The sequence below is a fragment of the Petaurus breviceps genome, unplaced genomic scaffold, assembly GCF_028583685.1.
Source record: "Petaurus breviceps papuanus isolate PSGF00001 unplaced genomic scaffold, PetGlider_PUasm1.0 90731, whole genome shotgun sequence".
NCBI classification, from domain to species: domain Eukaryota; kingdom Metazoa; phylum Chordata; class Mammalia; order Diprotodontia; family Petauridae; genus Petaurus; species Petaurus breviceps.
In genome coordinates this window covers 11,784,334-11,802,296 of record NW_027187325.1, presented here as the reverse complement: position 1 = coordinate 11,802,296, position 17,963 = coordinate 11,784,334, and the positions used below count along the sequence as shown (strand labels likewise).

Sequence of the window (17,963 nt, the reverse complement as noted above, 5' to 3'; positions counted from 1 at the left end):
AGTAGAGTGAGTAGGATTTTGAGAGGTAAGGACAGTGACAAGGACATTCCAGGAAGAGGGAATGAGTTCAATAAGTGACAAATTTGGAGAAATATAGTTAGTCCTTATTTAAGGAATATCAGAGCAATCTATTTTGGCAAAAGCAATCATGTTCCTGTTCAGCAAGAGTGAAAAACAGATCTGGGTTGGTAAGTTAGCACTATGTCATGAACAGATTATAAAATTACTACCTTAAATTTACATCCTAGGCAATAGGGAGCTATTAAAATTTTTCAACTGGGGAGAAATCTTATTAGAATGGTGCTTTCAGAAGTTTACTCTGGCTGTGGAATATAGGATGGATTAGGACAGGAAGGACTTGGAGTCAGGAAGACTACTGAAATAATATATATAGCATGACCTAGGATTCTGGCAGTAAGAATGGAAATCTTACATTGAACTCCTTCCTTAAATCTTTTCTCATTGAAGTGGAGGGAGTGGTAGAATGTGATCTGATCTTAATAACTAGCAAATAATATCCAACTGCAAAAGAAGATTATGGTCTGTTTATCTGACTGTGAAAGAAAGGAAAAGTTCCATTTGTAAAAGTTTATAGTAGGTATTGGTTGGTTAGTTCTTAATTAAAATATAAATTCTTATTAATAACATTGAGTGTCTTCTCAAAAATTCTGGGGTCATCACCATCTGTGGGTACTCAGTGAAGAGATATCAATGATGAAGATAATGTATGAGAAAAATGACTGAATGAAATAGAGAAGACTCTTTTAAAATGATTTATTTATGTGACCTCCCACCCCCATAATGGGCCTTTTGTAGATTGCATGGGCTTAACATGTTTTCATATAGAATTTAAATTGGTGTTATTCCCCAACCATGGCATTCTTAGCTGAAGTTACATAATAGAAAAATCATGTAGGCTAACCGTGTGACCTTGGGCAAGTCACTTAACCCCAAATGCCCTGCCTTCCCCCCTCCACTCTATGTGGAGACTGTAAACACACTGATTATTTTGTATTATGGTAAAACTTTGTTTCCCTGTGAGTACCTGCTTAACTGCATCTTTATTATCATCCAGAAAGTTCTTATTGTCCTGTGACTAATTGTCCTTTCTCTTTCAGAACTTACACAGATTGAGGATCCAAGAGAACAATGGAGGAGAGAGCAGGAACGGATGTTGAAGGAATATCTTATTGTAGCCCAGGAGGCTCTCAATGCCAAAAAAGAGATATACCAAATTAAGCAGCAGCGTTTTGAGCTAGCCCAAGAGGAATACCAGCAGCTGCACAAGATGTGTGAAGATGACAGCCGCTCCTATGCTAGCTGTGAGTTTATGTGTTTCCTCTGAGGGAAACACCTTTCCCTAAAGGTTATCTCTAAAGAATCATCACCAAGAGAATTCCAAGCTAAAGAGCTTAGGTTCCTCTTGAGCTAGGTAATCTCTAGGATGTTTATTTCATTCCTGAAAGGCAACAGAATGGTGGCTCTTTCACCTATCATTACGCATTAGACCCAAACTACCATATAATTGGTGTTGATGACAATCTGTATTGAGTAGCTGGGTCATGTGTACTCAAAAGTAAGGCCTTCACAGTTAAGTTTCTATATGATTATATAATTCTATGCGGTTGCTCCCCCTTTTTTGGGGGGGGGGGAGGGAATTCTTTAATCTTGGAGGTTGAGAGAAAGATGGGATTCTTCATATGTACAGGGTGTCCCTAAAGTCTGGACACACAGGAAATTTCATTAACTGTGCACATTTTCAAGAAATGAAATGAATGAAATTTTCAACAACATTTTATTTAATTAGCATAAATGAGATTTCATAGGAGACACATAGGAAGTCTCATTAATTAATTAAATTAATCTCATTAATGTGGAAAATAGTCCCCAATAGCTAATAAAACTTTTATTCCATATGAAATTGTCATGGCTAATAAAACTTTTATTCCATATGAAATTGTCATGGCTAAAATTTATGCTAATTAAATAAAATATTGTTGAAAATTTCATTCCTTGAAAATATGCACAGTTAATGAGATTTCTTGTGTGTCTAGATTTTATGGATATCCTGTATAAAGCATTCTTCTTCAAAACTTCAGATAAGAGTTGGAATGTTCTTTGGGGAATATGGCAGTAATGGCAACAAATCGAATTTGTATAGTCCCTTAGAGTTTGCAAGCGGTTTACACATATTTTATCATTAGAAGCTCATAATAACCCTTTGAGGTAGGTATGATACAGATGAGAAAATTGAAACTCGGTGATTTGCCCATGGACACATGGCAGTATCAGAAGTCGGATTTTGAATGTGCGTCTTTTCCACCCCCCAGTTCAGTACTCTAGGCACTATGCCACATGACTTCTAAGAGTCATCTGAAGAAGAGTACAATAACCCCAAATATGTAGGGATCTTCTTCTGTCTCTGACAGAGACATAGTATACCCAGAGATCGTTAAACAAAGTACTCTGATTTATTCAGAGATCTTAAGAGTAGTCTGCTTGATTGTTTATTTAGCACTTTCAGATAGTCAAGTAATGGTGACCAGAAATCTGATTATGCCACTTTCAGAGACTAAGACATTTAGGACTTGGTCAGTGAAATTCACAGAACCTCAATCCTCCTATAGAATAAGTAGTCTCTTTACCATATACAACTTTGGAAGACTCTACTGAGTATTTCATACTACCAAAGGTAACAAGATTGGGATTGTCCTGATGACCAATAAGCCCGTGTAATAATAGTAGCATTTATATAGCACTTTATGTTTGAAAAGCGCTTTAAAAATACTATCTCATTTTACCTCCACAACATCCTTGGGAGTTGGGTGCTTTAAGTGACTTTCCCAGAGAAGTCACACAGATAATAAGTATCTAAGGTAGGATTTGAACTCAAGTCTTCTTGATTCCAGGTTTAGTGTTCTGTCTACTGTGCCACCTACCTGTAGAGCTCTTAAATAGGATGTTTTATTTGACTAAAACAGGAAAACAGAGGCACAGAGTAACATGTCCATCATGCTAGCTACCAATTTGCCAGGTAAAACACTGTTATATCCATATCTGTAATTTTGGCATCAGGGGAATTCCCAGTAGGGCAGATTGCAACCCATCTATGATACAATAGGAAAAATCTTAAGGAATTGCCTGGGAGTTGCACAGAAATTTAGTGATTTACCCAGAGTCATAAAGCTAGTAAATGTCAGGCATGAAGTATAAACCTATATCTTCATGAATCCAAGCTTGGCAATCTAGACATTGTGCCACATTGCTTCTTTGGCTGTAGTTACAACCTTAAATTTTAGGGAGCTTAACCTAGTTTTATGCTACAATGTCTATTACTTGTTTCATTTGGTCTACTGTGTTGCTGTTGCTTTGACTGAGTTTGCCATTCACGCTATGGTGAAGTCCATGGCTCCAGTTTTCCTACTATGAGGGGAATTAGATGTCTACAACCTATTTCATGAAGCATTATTCTTCCTTGGGAGAATAGAGGATGATTAGAACATTATGGTTTGTTCCCCTGAAGTAGATCATATATCTTCCTACTCTTCATGGATACATTAATAATAGGCACCATCTTGGATCTGCTAAATTGGCTGGGTCAGCTGAGTATCCGTCTTAGGAAGCTGATTATTTTGTCTTCATTGAACTTGGAAGACAAAGGGGGCCACTGTTTCAAACTTGCCCTTAGTCTAGAATTTGTTCTTTTCTATGCATCCAAGATCTTATAGTTAAAATGCTGCTGAAAACTTCTATGACTAATTCATTAAGCATGACAAAGTCCATTTTGATCAGGTCCTTTCAAATGCTACCAAGTTCACTTTGCCAAAAATGCTTTTGTAGCGACAAATGGAAAGACTTGCCAAGAAAATGACCGTGTCTTTCTTGCCTATAGAAGGTGCTCCATAAATGCTAATTGAATTGAATAATTAAATTGAACAAAAAACAGCTAAGTTAAGGAATTACTGAAGAATACAGGAGGGTTCTATATTGATTGATTGGTTGAACAAAACTTTATTGAATGCATACTATATTCAATATACTAGGTAGGTCCTTGGAGATATAAAGAGTATTTATGCATAGCCCTTGCCCTAAAGGAAATTATAAGAGTAGGATAAATTCAAATCTCTGTAGTGCTTTAAGGTTCAAAAATTGCTTTTCTCACAACATCCCTGAGGTTGGTATTTTTTAGTAGTATCTAGAGGAGTGTTATCCTTATTTTAATCATTCAGTAAACATTTAGTAATTGTTTTGGGTTTTTTTGGAAGAGGGAAACTCAGGGGAATTGGGGCTAAGTGACTTGCCTAAGGTCACACAGCTAGTAAGTGTTAAGTATCTGAGGTCAAATTTGAACTCAGGTCCCTCTGACTGCAGGGCTGGTACTCTATTCACTGCACCACCTACCGGTAGCTGCCCCAGTTAGTCCTTATTCTTAAGAATCTTACATTATATTAGGAGGAGTCAACATGTTCAAAGATAAGTAAACCTATATATAAACAAAGTAAATATACAGTGATTTAGAGGTGGGGCACCAACAGCTAGGGAATATAGAAAGGAAGGAAACCAGGGATTCCACAAGGTAGAGGTGAGAAGAAAGAGCATGTCCAGTCATGGTGTCTAGTCTGTATAATGTGAAATTGTTCTTAAAATTGGATCCAGCTTGCTAAGAGCCTTGAATATCAGCCAGAGTAATTTGGATTTTACTCTGAAAGCAGTGAGGAGCCTCTGATGCTTTTTGAGCAGATGACTAACTTTCCCTTTAGGAATATAAATTTGGGGGGCAGCTAGGTGGCACAGTGAATAGAGCACTCGCCCTCAAGTCAGGAGGACCTGAGTTCAAATCCAGCCTCAGACGCTTAACACAAAACTTAGCCGTGTGACCTTGGGCAAGTCACTTAACCCCAATTTCCCTCCAAAAAGCAAAAAAAAAAAAAAGAAATATCAATTTGGCAACTCTGTGGATGATATTTAATAGAGGGGAGAGAATGAAAATAGCACAACACCTATTAGGTCTCAAAGTATCTTGCCTGGAGAGCCACCATCCAAAGACTTGGTCACCATCACCATAAACCCCTACATTCACTTTAGTTCAACCCACTAAACTATCATTACTGGCATTCAGGAACAATTAAGAGGCTGTTTTGATCGTCATGGAGAGAGATGATAAAGGCCTGAGTGAGGGTGGTTGTGGTATGAGAGGAGGTGATGGATTGGAGGGGTGCTTTATAGACAATAAGGCTGTGGAAACTGAGACTGAGAGAGGATTAATCCTTTGCCCAGGATCGCACAGCTAACTATTCAGTGTCTGAGGTAGTCTTCCAACCCAGATTTCCTGATTCTGAAGATACTAAACCATGCTGCCTTTTCACTTCTGATCTTAAACTTTAAGGTTCACGAAGTGTTTTTCAAACGTTATCACATTTGATGCTCAGAACAGCCCTGTCACATAGCTACTAAAGGTATCATCATTCACATTTTACAAAGCACAATTTTTAATACAAGGTAGAATGTTAAATTTAGTAATGTGCATAGAACATTCTAAATGTCTATACCTTGTTCCAATATTGGTGGTGTAATGGGCTGAAATGGATGGAGTTTGGGACTGCTGCTGCTGATAATGATGACCAAACCATCAGGGAGTTTTGAGGGAGATATTATTGAAATTAAGCAGTAGTAATTCACTTAGGCTCCTTTTGTATGGGTGAAGGAGCATAATAGCCACAGTGAAAGGTGGGAGGCATAGAGGCCACAAAGTTGGTTCATGGGTCCAGGGAAAGATGAACTGTAGGGAACTAATTTATGCCCCACTAGGTTTTATGCTACCGAGAATGTAATGCAAGTAGAAAGTTGTATGTCATAAATGCATTCCTTTCTGAGCCTCAAAGAAATTTGTTTGTCTATTCAAACAAAAATTCAGGATGGTGCTTCTGAAATGACAGGTGGTTTCTGATAGAGGAAGCAGACCAACTCTGGTGTTTCCATGGAATACCCTGCCAACACTACAGCTGGGTCACATCCCAGATACCTAAAGTCTCTGGATTTTTTAGGAGAGGAGCTCCCATTTTTATGCGTTGCCTTTTGAACTGGACTCTGTGTGTGTGCGTGTGTGTGTGTGTGTGTGTGTGTGTGTGTGTGTGTGTGTGTGGTATTGTGTTGTACTGTTTGGTCTTGTTATCCTAAAGGGCTAACAATGCCAGGGACAATTGGCAGGAGTACCAGTACATATGTGCCTTTTCCCTGAACTGTTTCCTTATTGATACTGTGAAAGGAATCTAGGAACTAGTCCAAGTTCTTAGCAAGCTGCTGTCTGTCACTGGAGTTTAGATTGAGCGATTTAACCTTCAATATGAGAACTGTACTAGATGTGGCTAAATTGGGGTTTCCTACTGTATGGTAAGATCCAGAATAGTAGACCTGCTGGCACGGTCCTTTGAGATCTAACAGATGTACATCCTTAAGCTGTGAATGCCAGACCTTAGTGCTGTTAATGTGTTCGGAGTAATACAAATCATTACAATGTTTATCCAGTGTCTGAGTTGTGCACAATTCTAGGCACTGGAGATACAAAGAAAAAAAGGAAAAAAACATCTTCCTTCAGGAAGCTTACCTTCTGCTGGGGTGGGGTGAGAGGGACGACTCTAGCGAAATGAATAAATACAAAAACATTAAATAAAAGTAATTTAAGGGGTTGTTGAAAGCTTGCTATCCACTAGAGACTTCAGGAAATCTCTCATTTAAAAGATAGCATTTGAACTAAACATTGAGGAGAGTTTTTGTTTCTGAAAGACAGAGGTAAGGAAGAAAAGCCTTCTAGGCATGGGAGACTATAGTCTGTGCAAAGTATTGGGAGGCCAAATTAGGGTCCCCAGGCATCCTAGAATTTGTTTTACAGACAGGAAACTGAAGAAGTAAGGTACCTTGACATGGTGAATAATTATAGATAAAACAAGATCTTGACTTGTTTGTATAAATGTATACATATATACAGTATATATAATTCAGTGTTATAAGTGCCCTGCAACTTATAGTCTTAAGAGAGTTTCCATGGGGCACATAGAGAGTAAGTTACTTACCCAGGGTCACATACCAGTCAGTACATTTTTGAAGTGGGACTTGTACCCAGGTCCCCCTGACTGAGGCCAGCTCCACTTATGGATAGAAGTCTCATAACTTCTAGATTACTCTCTCCTAACTGAAGTGATTCTAAATGAAAGAGGGAGTAAATAAATTATCATGATTTCAATATGCTTTTTCTATAGGCTGGTGTCTTGGAGCTAAGAGGGATGTTGTGTTCCCTAAGGTATTCTTTGTGCTTCTTAATCCCTAAATGATAAGGTTATAATGGTGACAGCTGCCCATCTACACATGAACAGCTAGAATCAAGGAGAAGTTAGAGTAAGTGAATACATGAGAATGCAATTATTAAGCACTTCCTGCGTACCAAGTACTGTGCTAAGCATGATGGAAACAAATACCAGCAAGCCAGACCATCTCTGCCCTCAAAGGGGCATCTGTTCTGTTAGGGGAAGACTACACAAAAAGAGAACTGGAGTTGGAGAGGGAGAGGGCCAAGGAAGTGAGCAGCTGCAGTATGGTTTAGAAATGTCTAGAAAAAAGAATGGTGGCACGGTTCGGGGCAATAAATGGTGAAAGTTTGCCCATCAGAGGCCAGTGACGGAGTCCCAGGGACAGGAAGAGGAAGGTCACGAGTGTTGGTAACATGGTGACTTGGTTCTTGGAAGCATAAAGTTAGATTAAGTTCTGCTTCTTGAATCAGGAAGCCCAGTCTTTATTGGCTTAGATAATTAGAATATTTGTCCCCGGGGCAATATTGATAAATAAGAATTACTCTTGAGCTAGACTTGTATAAATTATCAACTAGGGTCTGATAGAGGGAGAGGGAAGAATTGGGGAAGCACATGAGTCTATAGTCCTTTCAGAAGCTGCAATCTGAATCTTCCTTGGTGTTCCATGGAACGTGGAAAAGGACTTCTGGGTGAAGGGAAGCAAGGGGACAGTTTCATAACTGTGATATAGCTCCATTGGTACAGAATTTCTTCTCTACTTTTGAAATACACTCTCTGCATCTCTCTTGATGTTGATTTTTCTCCACTCTCATAATAATTTTCTGTCTTTCTTCCTAGATTATCTTTTCCATCCTGTCTTAAGAACCTTTCATCATTCGAGGCATTAGAGCAGAGGCTGTATGACCACCTGTCAGGTGGGCTCTAGAAGGGATTCTTGCACTGGGAGGGAGCTTGGAGTAGATTAATTAATTAGCCAATCAAAAGACATCTATTAAGCACATATTATGCACTAGGTTTTGTGCTAGGGGATACAACAATAATCCCACAAAGTGCAACAGTTCTCTCCCTAAAAAAGCTTATGTTCTGCCTGGAGAGACAATATATAAATAAGTGAGTATATGTTAAGTAAATAAGTGAGTGCTTTTTTTAGATGACTTTAAAAATCCCTTCCGTATCCAAGTTTCTGTGATTCTATCTATGTCAGCCAAATTCCAAGAGATATGCCCAAGTTGGTCAGATATCTAGTGTCTGGGAAAGAATCTTCCTTATCAATTCAGTGAGAAAGTGGTGCTTTAGACCCACCCTAAATTCCAGCATGAGGTAGGTGGTTGTGAAGCTCTTCATTATCAGTCACCCATCCTGCCAACATTCTTTCTGAGGCTATCTGCCCATCCCATAAAGACTCTTCCACGGGTTCTCTATTTAATAAAGAGTTCCCTTGCTCCTATCCAACCTCAGATAAAAGCCACTGACAGTCTATCCAGCCTTTTGTTCTGATTGACTCGGACTTGTTGGGACAGGCTGGAGAACATGGATCCTGTTGAAAGGTTGTATCACTGCATTTTTGAAGCTAATTATCTGGCAAGTGTCAATTCCAAGGACTGGTAAGGCTTATTTGCTTATAGGGAGGTAATTACTTGTACTAACCTTAAAAAAAAATCTCTCAACTGAGAGATGTGCCCACCAAGCATGGGGAACTGACCCATCAATGGGATTATTGGATCTTGAGGGCTTTAAATTACTGTGCCTTTCCTAATAGTTCCTCCTTTTTTCCCCTCCCTGTCAGTACTGTTCTTGATTGTTTTACAGGTGCTTCTTTGTGGGAATCTTCTCATTGGCTTGATGATTAGTATTAGTTTGGGACTTGTCTGTTCTTGCTAGCCTCTCTACTAGATTGCTTTCTAGTTCACTTAAACAACCTCCCTTAATCAGCCATCCCTGCAGCTACACAACCACTGATAAATGGTAATCTCTGGGAGAAATCATTCTTAAGGGAAAAAAAGGTTAGTGTTCTCTGCAGGTGCATCATCTCTCCATTATTACCACCAGTTTCCCAGAGTGAGCAAAATACTTTTTTTTTTGGAGGGGGGGAGACATGAATCACTTTTGATCACTTATAAAATCCCAAATCTTCCACAATAAAGCCTGACTTCGGCAATAAAGCAAATGCCCGACTTCTCTCTATGATATTTGTGTGTGTGAGAGAGTTCATTGTATCTGTGCAGCCAGACTGCTAAGAATTAGGAAACATGGCAAAAATAATTCATATGATGGCTAAGCCTAATCCAATGGAAGCAAAGTATAGAACTGATAGACTGTACATCTCAGTTGTAGTCACAATTTCTTAACAGTACTTATTCTTTCATAGAGTGCAAGTCACTCTAACCTTTCTGTGCTTTAGTTCCCTGATTTATAAAATAAGAGAGGATGATAGCTGGCCTGAATTCATCAGAATTTTATGAATAGAGATGAGGCAGGGTATGATTCAAGATAAGGTGTAATAATATATATTTTGATAAATTTCTGGTCCATGTTTTTCCTTATCATGAAATGATCTGAAAGAAGTACTGTTTTACTTAAATAGATTTAGCATCCTGTTTAAACATATGTATTTGCAGCTTATTTAAATCTCGAAGAGAAGAGAAAGTTTAAGATTGAAGATTAGTATTGGCTCTGGGTTTTCAACAACTTTTTTTTTAACTTATTTTTATTTCATCTTCATTTCTGAAAGTATCCCTCCTCCCCCATCCCTTGTAACAAAGACAAAAAAGAAAGAAAAAAAAGTTGTTCAGCAAAACCAAGCAACATTTCAGTCATATGTAATACTATATGCAAAAGTCTGCTACCACAGGGAGGGAGATTTATCTTCTCATTTCTCAACTATTACTTTGCAGTATCATAAGAATGCCTGGTATTGAAGAATGTTGGGCTTGGAGTATTCTTATTTAGTATCTATGAAATGGTTTATTAGGCTTTGACAGCAAATTAAGGATATTTATTTCTTAGAAAGGGAGGAAGAATAAAGGAAGGAGTGAAGAAAAGAAGGAAGGAAAGAAAGAAAAACTGAACTTCATTTAGGAATCTTGTATCAGAGATCATATAACTTCCTGTCTTGTTTGGATTATTTTTATGGACGTTTCACAACTAGAAGCAAAACCTGTAATATGTTGTTTCCCTCCCCTCCCCTTATTTTGGGTCCAAATCTTTGCTTTTTTGGGCAGAGGGGACTGTCTATGGGAAAACTCCTTACACTGATGCAGATCAGCTACTTGTCCTTAAGTTACAATATCAGTTGCCTAGGACACTGAAAGTATTAATACTAATAGTATTAGTGAAGAGACTTGATTAGGTTTACTTGGCTAACATCTCTCAGAAGCAGGAGATTGAACCCTTCCAAACTGGATTATTATGCTGATATTTTCTATAGAAATTTAATGGGGGTAATGCATTGACTGGGGGTGGGGGAGGGGGGAACATGTTCCAGCTTTTTCAAAGAACAGTTGCAATATGCATTATGCATTGCAATGAATAACTTTTCCCAAGTGTTTCTGCCTACTTTTAATGTGAATGACCCAAAATGTTAACTACAAATTTGGGTTTGTAAATGGATGTTAAGCATATGCTGGAATGAATGAGGTGGGGTCTTTGGGGCTTTAACATAGGGACAGAAATTCAGAAAGCTCTGTCCTCGGAATACTCTGTCCTCCTTCAGCATCTTAGAAACCCCATAGTGTTCCAGGCTACGCTTCCCTCTACTGCTTCTCCCTTCCCCCCCACCCCCACCCCCCATCGGGCAGCTGCATCCAAGTTTACCTTCTTTTGCCACCACTACCATTGGCCTGTGGTACCAGAAAGAAAAAAAAATACTAGTTATAGTTTTGATGATTTTCATATTATTTTGATCATTCAGATATTGGCGATTCATTCTTGTGCCTGAAAACTTTCAGGGCTGTAACTTAATATTGAACTTTTCAGGCTATTAAAATAGCATTATAAAGAATATTATTTATTGTGATTTCATACACACACACTCAGTCACATCTCAACCATAGTAAATTTTTACAGATATTCCTAGATAGTACTAAAGGTTCAAGTAAGACAGGAAATGAAGGGTCTCATATCTAGTTGCTGGCTGTGCAATACTATTTCGAGAGGATTTGAATCTTTGGGAGATTATGTTTCTCTAAGAAAATTTCAACTGAAAGTTAGCATTTATTTAGCTATTAATAGATAATTATAGAGTTTCGGAGCTGCAAGGATCATTATGATTATCTTTTATAACCCCTTCTTCTTCTTTTTTGGTGGCATTTGGGATTAAGTGGCTTGCCCAGGATCACAAAGCTAGTGTCAGAGTTCAAATTTGAACCCAAGCCCTCCTGACTCCAGGGCTGGTACTCTGTCCACTGTGCTACCTAACTGCCCCTGTGCCTCCTTCATTTTACAGATGAGATAACCTAGCCTCAGAGAAATTAAATTATTTGCCCAAGATGACACATCTAAGTAATGGTAGAGATGAGCCTGGAACCCAGTCCTTCTAACTCCCAGGCTAGATTTTACTCCTGCACTATGCTGGCAAGCTGAGCTGGAGGGTGTTATTTTGCTAAATTGCTCATATGATCAATTTTTAAAAATTGCATAGTAAAGAGTAATTTTTGATAAATTTTTTATTTAATATTACTAATTTTAATTTAGCCTCTCATTGAGGCTATTTAACCACTCCATTGCCACTTAATTCCTCGTTTTCTGGCTGTGTGCTTTATTTCCTCCATACACGAAAATGAAGCCATGTATAGTAAAGCCTCAGTTATTGAAGACCAAGCAGCTACGTTCCAGGAACAGTTCGTTTTCCACCTAGAAATGGAAGTGAAAGAAAGTCTCTCTCTGTCAGTAAAGATTTGGTATAGTAGAAACAATGTTGAATTTAGAGTTCAGGAGAGTTCTGTTTTTGAATGCTGTATGTTATACTTACTAGTTGTATGACTTAACCTGTGAGCCTTAGTTTTTTATAAAATGGGGATAATAAAAGCTGTGGGACTTATGTTATAGGGTTGTTAAGAGAATCAAATGAGATCATGTCCATAATGTGCTTTGTAAAACTTGAATGTGCTAAATAAATGTTAATTGTATAATCCGTATTATAGGTAACACAGTAACAACAATCACAATAAAGAACATCACCGAGAAGATCTCTGATTATATGTAAGACAATGTCATGGTTGGTTTGCCCACTGGCACGATTGTCATTGATTTCCAATAGATGTAAATGCCAAGTTACTCACAGGAAAAGCTGATAAGGCCAGAAATCCCCAAAGAATTAAAAGGAAGAGGAAACAAGAAAAAAGCAGAGAGAAAAGGGAAGTAAGTGAGGGACAGCAGAAGAGAGGTGGAGATTAGAAGTTGTGGTGAGCAACTGGAACAGAGGGGGAGTAGCAGACAAGATGACAGTGATGAAGAGCCATGGTACATAATCCTTACATACCTTAATAGAACCTAAGGACCTCAGTACATTACAGCACATTTACTATTTGTTTGTGATTTCTTACTGATACAAAACATCACTGTTACATCCTGCTGTACTTCTCCTTTGTAGGAAAGAAAAACAGTTAAGCAAAATGTACTGACAAAGCAACCTTATCTTCCATTGTAAGCAACATTCTGTATCTGTTGGCCCCCACCTCTCTCCTGAGAGAAAAAAAAGGTGTTGCATCACATGTTCTGTGAAATAAGATTCCTCATTGCAATTAATCTGGGTTTAAATGCCCTTTGGCATTGTTTTCTGTTATATCATTGTAGTTATTGTGTGCATTTTCTTTTGGTTCTGCTTTTTAATTTTTTCTTTTTTGTGAACTTAAAAATTGGTAAACATGAACATTTCAGTGTACAAAAAAAAGAAAAAGAATCATGAGGACTTGTTTTATGTACACTTTTGAAAGTATATTAAATTTGATATGATGGTACCAATACTGCTTTTATTTACTGGGATCCTTTCTAAATTTCCTTCACCCCTCTTTTGTGTATTTCTAAATGTTTCAATGATACTCATTTTCTTTTTTCCCCCTATTGCTCTCTTGGTTTTTTTCCCCCACTTCGTATCAACATAAGCTTTCCTGCAGTGCATTCACTATTCAGCAGACATTTACTAAATACTTAGTCTGTGCTAGACAGTGAAGGTTTACATGAATGAAACATGACATTCTCTGTCCTTAATTACTTAATGTTCTGAAAGAGGTGATATGAATGGATCTAACTATCCCTGATGAAAGGTAATATATAATGGAGCCAGGTGAAGGTCTGAGCAGAGTGCTTTACAAAAATATAGGAAGAGACAGAAACGTTTCAGCATGTTCAGGATTTTCTGTTTAAGAAGATGGGGAAACAGTTGAGGTGCTTGAAAATTTCTGCTGAAAAAGTTGAAAGTTTTAAGTTTTTCATGTATTAATATATCTCAGTTTTCACAGAGAATGTCAAGTTGAGAAGCTGTGCATAAAAGTTAAACTTAAAAATTTAAACTTAATTAAATTTAAAATTGATTACATGGTGCTGCTGATTGTTGAATATATGAAATCATTAAGATTTTACTCATTGAAATGGTTTGGATGAGGGTGTAAAATAAGAAGTACCTATATTCATGATTTTTATTATGATATAGATTAGGAAGTTCACAAGCAAAGAAGCAACTACCTAAAAAATGGAGTGTCAATTGTTGAACGTTTGTTTTCTTTTTCCTTAGCTGTTTTTCTAACAGCACTGGAACAAAAATATTTTTCATAAAAAAGAATTGATGGGATATTGTTTTCATTACTATCTTAGGAAAAATAGTAATGTCACACTTTTACTAAAAACAATTCTTAAAAATTCTTAATATTGATGGATATAAATAGCCAAGTTTGGCTTTTAGCTTTAATTTTACAAGTCTATTTTCAATGAGCGTTAGAATTATGTCAAATTTCTTGCTGTTTGTATATAGTAACTGATCTGAGGGTTGAGTTGATATGGAGCACAAGCCTATTTGTTGTAAAGCAAAAATGTTTTCCTTCTTTTCAGCATTCTCTGGATATTCAACAAACACAAAATACGACCCATATCAGATTAAAGCAGAGATTGCAAGCCGTCGTGATAGAGTAAGTAAAACGTCCATATTTTCATGAATAAAATTGTCATGTATATGTTTCACTTCAATACAATTTTTCCATTCAACTATCTATTGACACTTAAAAAGTTTTCCCTTAAATGATGGTTTATAGGCTACATGTAAGCTTTTGTTTCAATCAGTTTGAATAACATTCATTTTGACTTTTATTTTTAAAAACTTAGATTATATCCGTATAAAAGATGACATAATAGCCTTGGGAAACAATGATTAGGGAAGTTGTTCTCCTTTCATTCTTTTAACTTTAGACAGTTAATGAATTGTAAGTTTTTGTCTTCAGTTTCCTTAAGTAGTAGGACAAGATTACCTAATTTAAAAAACTCGAGGTGTTCAATTCTCATAGAAAATGAATGTTATTCATCCTCTTTATTAGGTAATGGAAGGGGGAATTCCATTTTTCAAACCTTGTTCATGTTTTCAGAATTAGCAGTCATTCAGTTTCTGTGGGGGATTATATCCCTTTGAAATTGTATCATTTGAGAGATAAAAGCATCATGGCTCCAGTATTGCCTGTTGTCATTAAGTCAGTGAGGTTGTCATTTCATCAATGACTTGAAACATTTCAGTTTTCACTTTTCATAAGACATTTACATTGTTAGCCAGTATATAACTGATCGTTTTTTGAAAGAAATGAATTCAGACAGTAGAAATATTAATCTTTGCCTTGCTTGTGTGAACCCTCCCCAAAAAGGTATTTTGCTTTTAGCTTTCCAGACTAAAACGAGAATTGACGCAGATGAAACAAGAATTGCAGCATAAAGAAAAAGGAGTAGAGACACTGCAAGAGTGAGTAAAAGAGTTTTTAATACATATGTGTATAAGTATGTAAATGTATGTACATGTGTGCACACTTGAGTGTTTATATGTGTGTGTGTAAATCTATCTATACAGATATAGATATTCCTTTGATTCTGTGGATACTTTCTGTTAGATACTTTCAGGTGATGTTTTGAAGACAGCATAGTACTTCATTAAAAAAAAAAATGTTCTTTGTTTCCCAGTCCTACCTGGACCACAACCTTTTGATTTTTGCTTAGCTCTTTGAAATGGAAAAAAAACCCCCAACAAAAAACAAAACATGTGGGAGCCCACCACCTTTGTTTTTCTGTGTTTGGAAACGGTTTATCTAGTCTTCCCCTTTATTTAAAATTTCTCCTGCTCAGAAGTCAAGAGTAAACTCTCACTATTTAAAAGCATTAACTTAGTGAATGGTTCCACTGGTTGACCAAGTGATCCCATGCTGACCTAAAGTCATTAATGTTAACTTTTGTACGAGTGAGTTCAGTTTTCCTTTTCCATAATTATAACGACTGCTTCTCATCTGAGCTTTTAAGGAAGATTCAGTTTTATTTTATTTTCAGGTCCAAATTCTTTACTTCTACCCTCATCCCATTGAAAAAGCATAAAAACAAACAACAAAATAAAACCTTTTACAAACATGTTTAGTTGAGGAAAGCAAATTCCCATGTTGGCCATGGTGAAAAACAAAAACAAACCATAAACATCCATGTTCACTTTGTTAACTCTCTATCTTCACCTGAGCACTTGACAAAATTCACCTTTGCAAAGTGGGCCTACTAATGCTAATTCTTCTGTGTAAATCTTTTGGTAAGGCAAGAAATAAATATTTACCACCTTTCAGTTTTATAGTAGGTGAAATAACAGGTCTTTTTTCGTGATAATAAGCAAATTGCTCCCCCCAAAAAAGTTTACTTTTCTCAAATACATGCAATTTAATGTGACTTGAGAGTAGTCTAGTCTCAAAATATTCAAATGCTGAATAGAAAAGTCTCTTGCTTATTTCCTTTAATCTAGTTATCTTCTGCTATCTACTTATTAATTTTATTCTACAAATGAAGGGGGCCCAGAAAGGTCAAGAAATTAGCACCAGAAGCTACAAGCAGAAGTTCTGAGTACTTCTATCTTAATCCTTTTTCAACTTTATACAATTTTAGGAATAGAATTCTACAGCTGGATGGTACCATAGAAGCCATCTAGTCCAGCTGTTATTTTAGAGATGAGTATGACCCATGAAGGGTAGATGACTTGTCCAAGGTCATACATAGGTATTAAGTAGAGGTGAAATTTTACCTAAGTCTTTGGGCTCCAGAGCCAGTATTATTTCCCATTGAATAGTTGATACAATGTGTGTGTGTGTGTGTGTTTCAGTAACCATTAGCTTTGGCTTTGAATAAGGTAGGTTGTTCAAGTTTCACTGTAGTAACTTTTATAAAGTAACTTTGCTGAACAAATCAGTGTCTTTTTATCATTTCGATCATATTAATTCTGCTTTAATCTAAGAAAAAAGTTAATTATCTTATGATGCCCATATTTTTGACTAATTGTAATCTAATCATTTAATCTAGACTAAAAAAGTGATATAATCCTGAATATTCTTTATATCCTTCAAAACATAATGTAAAACATAATTTGCTTTTTAACTAACCAAGTAAATAGACTATCACTGATGAACAGAAGTAAATCTTTAAGGAAAGGGACAGGTAGTGAATGCATCTATAGCTCCATGCTTACTCAGATAAGGAAGGAGAATACAGATAGAACTCAGGATACTGAAGCAGAAAGTATAGGAAAAATAAAATACAAAAGCATCTGGGAATATTATTGATTAATAATGGAAACTTATCTAGTGGGACTAAAGTTTTTTTTTTTATCATTTGTCAATAACTGCCCCTCTTTCTCTCCTGTCCTTACTATCTTGCTAGTATGAAGAGGTTATTTGTACATTCCAGTTCCCTGTGATGTATGCACACACTTTTCCCATCACTCCATTGGGTGATAGATGGCATGTGCAAAGAGCTCAAAAACTGGACAGTTTAGCTCCTAGATTGTATAGTCTAGTGCATTCAAAACTGCAGGGACCCAACCTTTCATCTGTTAACTGCTTTGGAGGCCAAGAAGCCTTGAGAACCAGTGTTTGATTTGGACTTGGCTTCTCACCCACGCTCCATTAACATTAAATTTTTGTTGCACATGTTCTATGTTGCATAACCACAAAGGAGGAAGAGGAAATATTGGTTGTGATTCCACCCTTTCAGTCCTTTGCACATGGCAAATAATCTTTTCATCTCCTGAGTTACTCAGCCTGAGAGAATTAATGTAGTTAAATGATTTTGTGTTCTGATATCCAGGTTTCTGGTGCCACTTTTTTGAATGAGCTACCCTGCTAAGAAGAGTTAGTGATAAGGTTTGCCTCTGATATGTTTCTCATTTGAGAATTTTGAAAATTTTAAAACAACAGTAATGAAGTGTTTATCCAAAACTTTGAGAAGAGAAATTGTACTTTTCAGAAATGGGCAGCTAGGTTGCACAGTGGATAGAATGAGGATCCTGAAGTCAGGAAGACTCATTTTCCTGAGTTTAAACTTGGCCTCAGACACTTACTAGCTGTGTGATCCCAGGCAAGTCACTTAACCCTGTTCACCTCAGTTCCTTATCTGTAAAATGAGCTGGAGAGGGAAATAGCACTCCAGTATCTTGGCCAAGAAAAC

The 17,963-nt window shown here is 36.9% G+C and overlaps 1 protein-coding gene across 6 annotated transcripts in view; it reads left to right on the top strand.

The window, feature by feature from the left end:
• Positions 1-17,963, top strand: part of WWC3 (WWC family member 3) — a 220,977-nt gene that overhangs the window by 106,404 nt on the left and 96,610 nt on the right. For all 6 annotated transcript variants that reach the window (XM_069066930.1, XM_069066929.1, XM_069066932.1 and 3 more), the window contains exons 3-5: positions 1,119-1,322; positions 14,349-14,425; positions 15,161-15,240. In XM_069066930.1, coding sequence (XP_068923031.1) covers positions 1,119-1,322; positions 14,349-14,425; positions 15,161-15,240 — 361 coding nt within the window. The remainder of the gene's footprint in view (positions 1-1,118; positions 1,323-14,348; positions 14,426-15,160; positions 15,241-17,963) is intronic.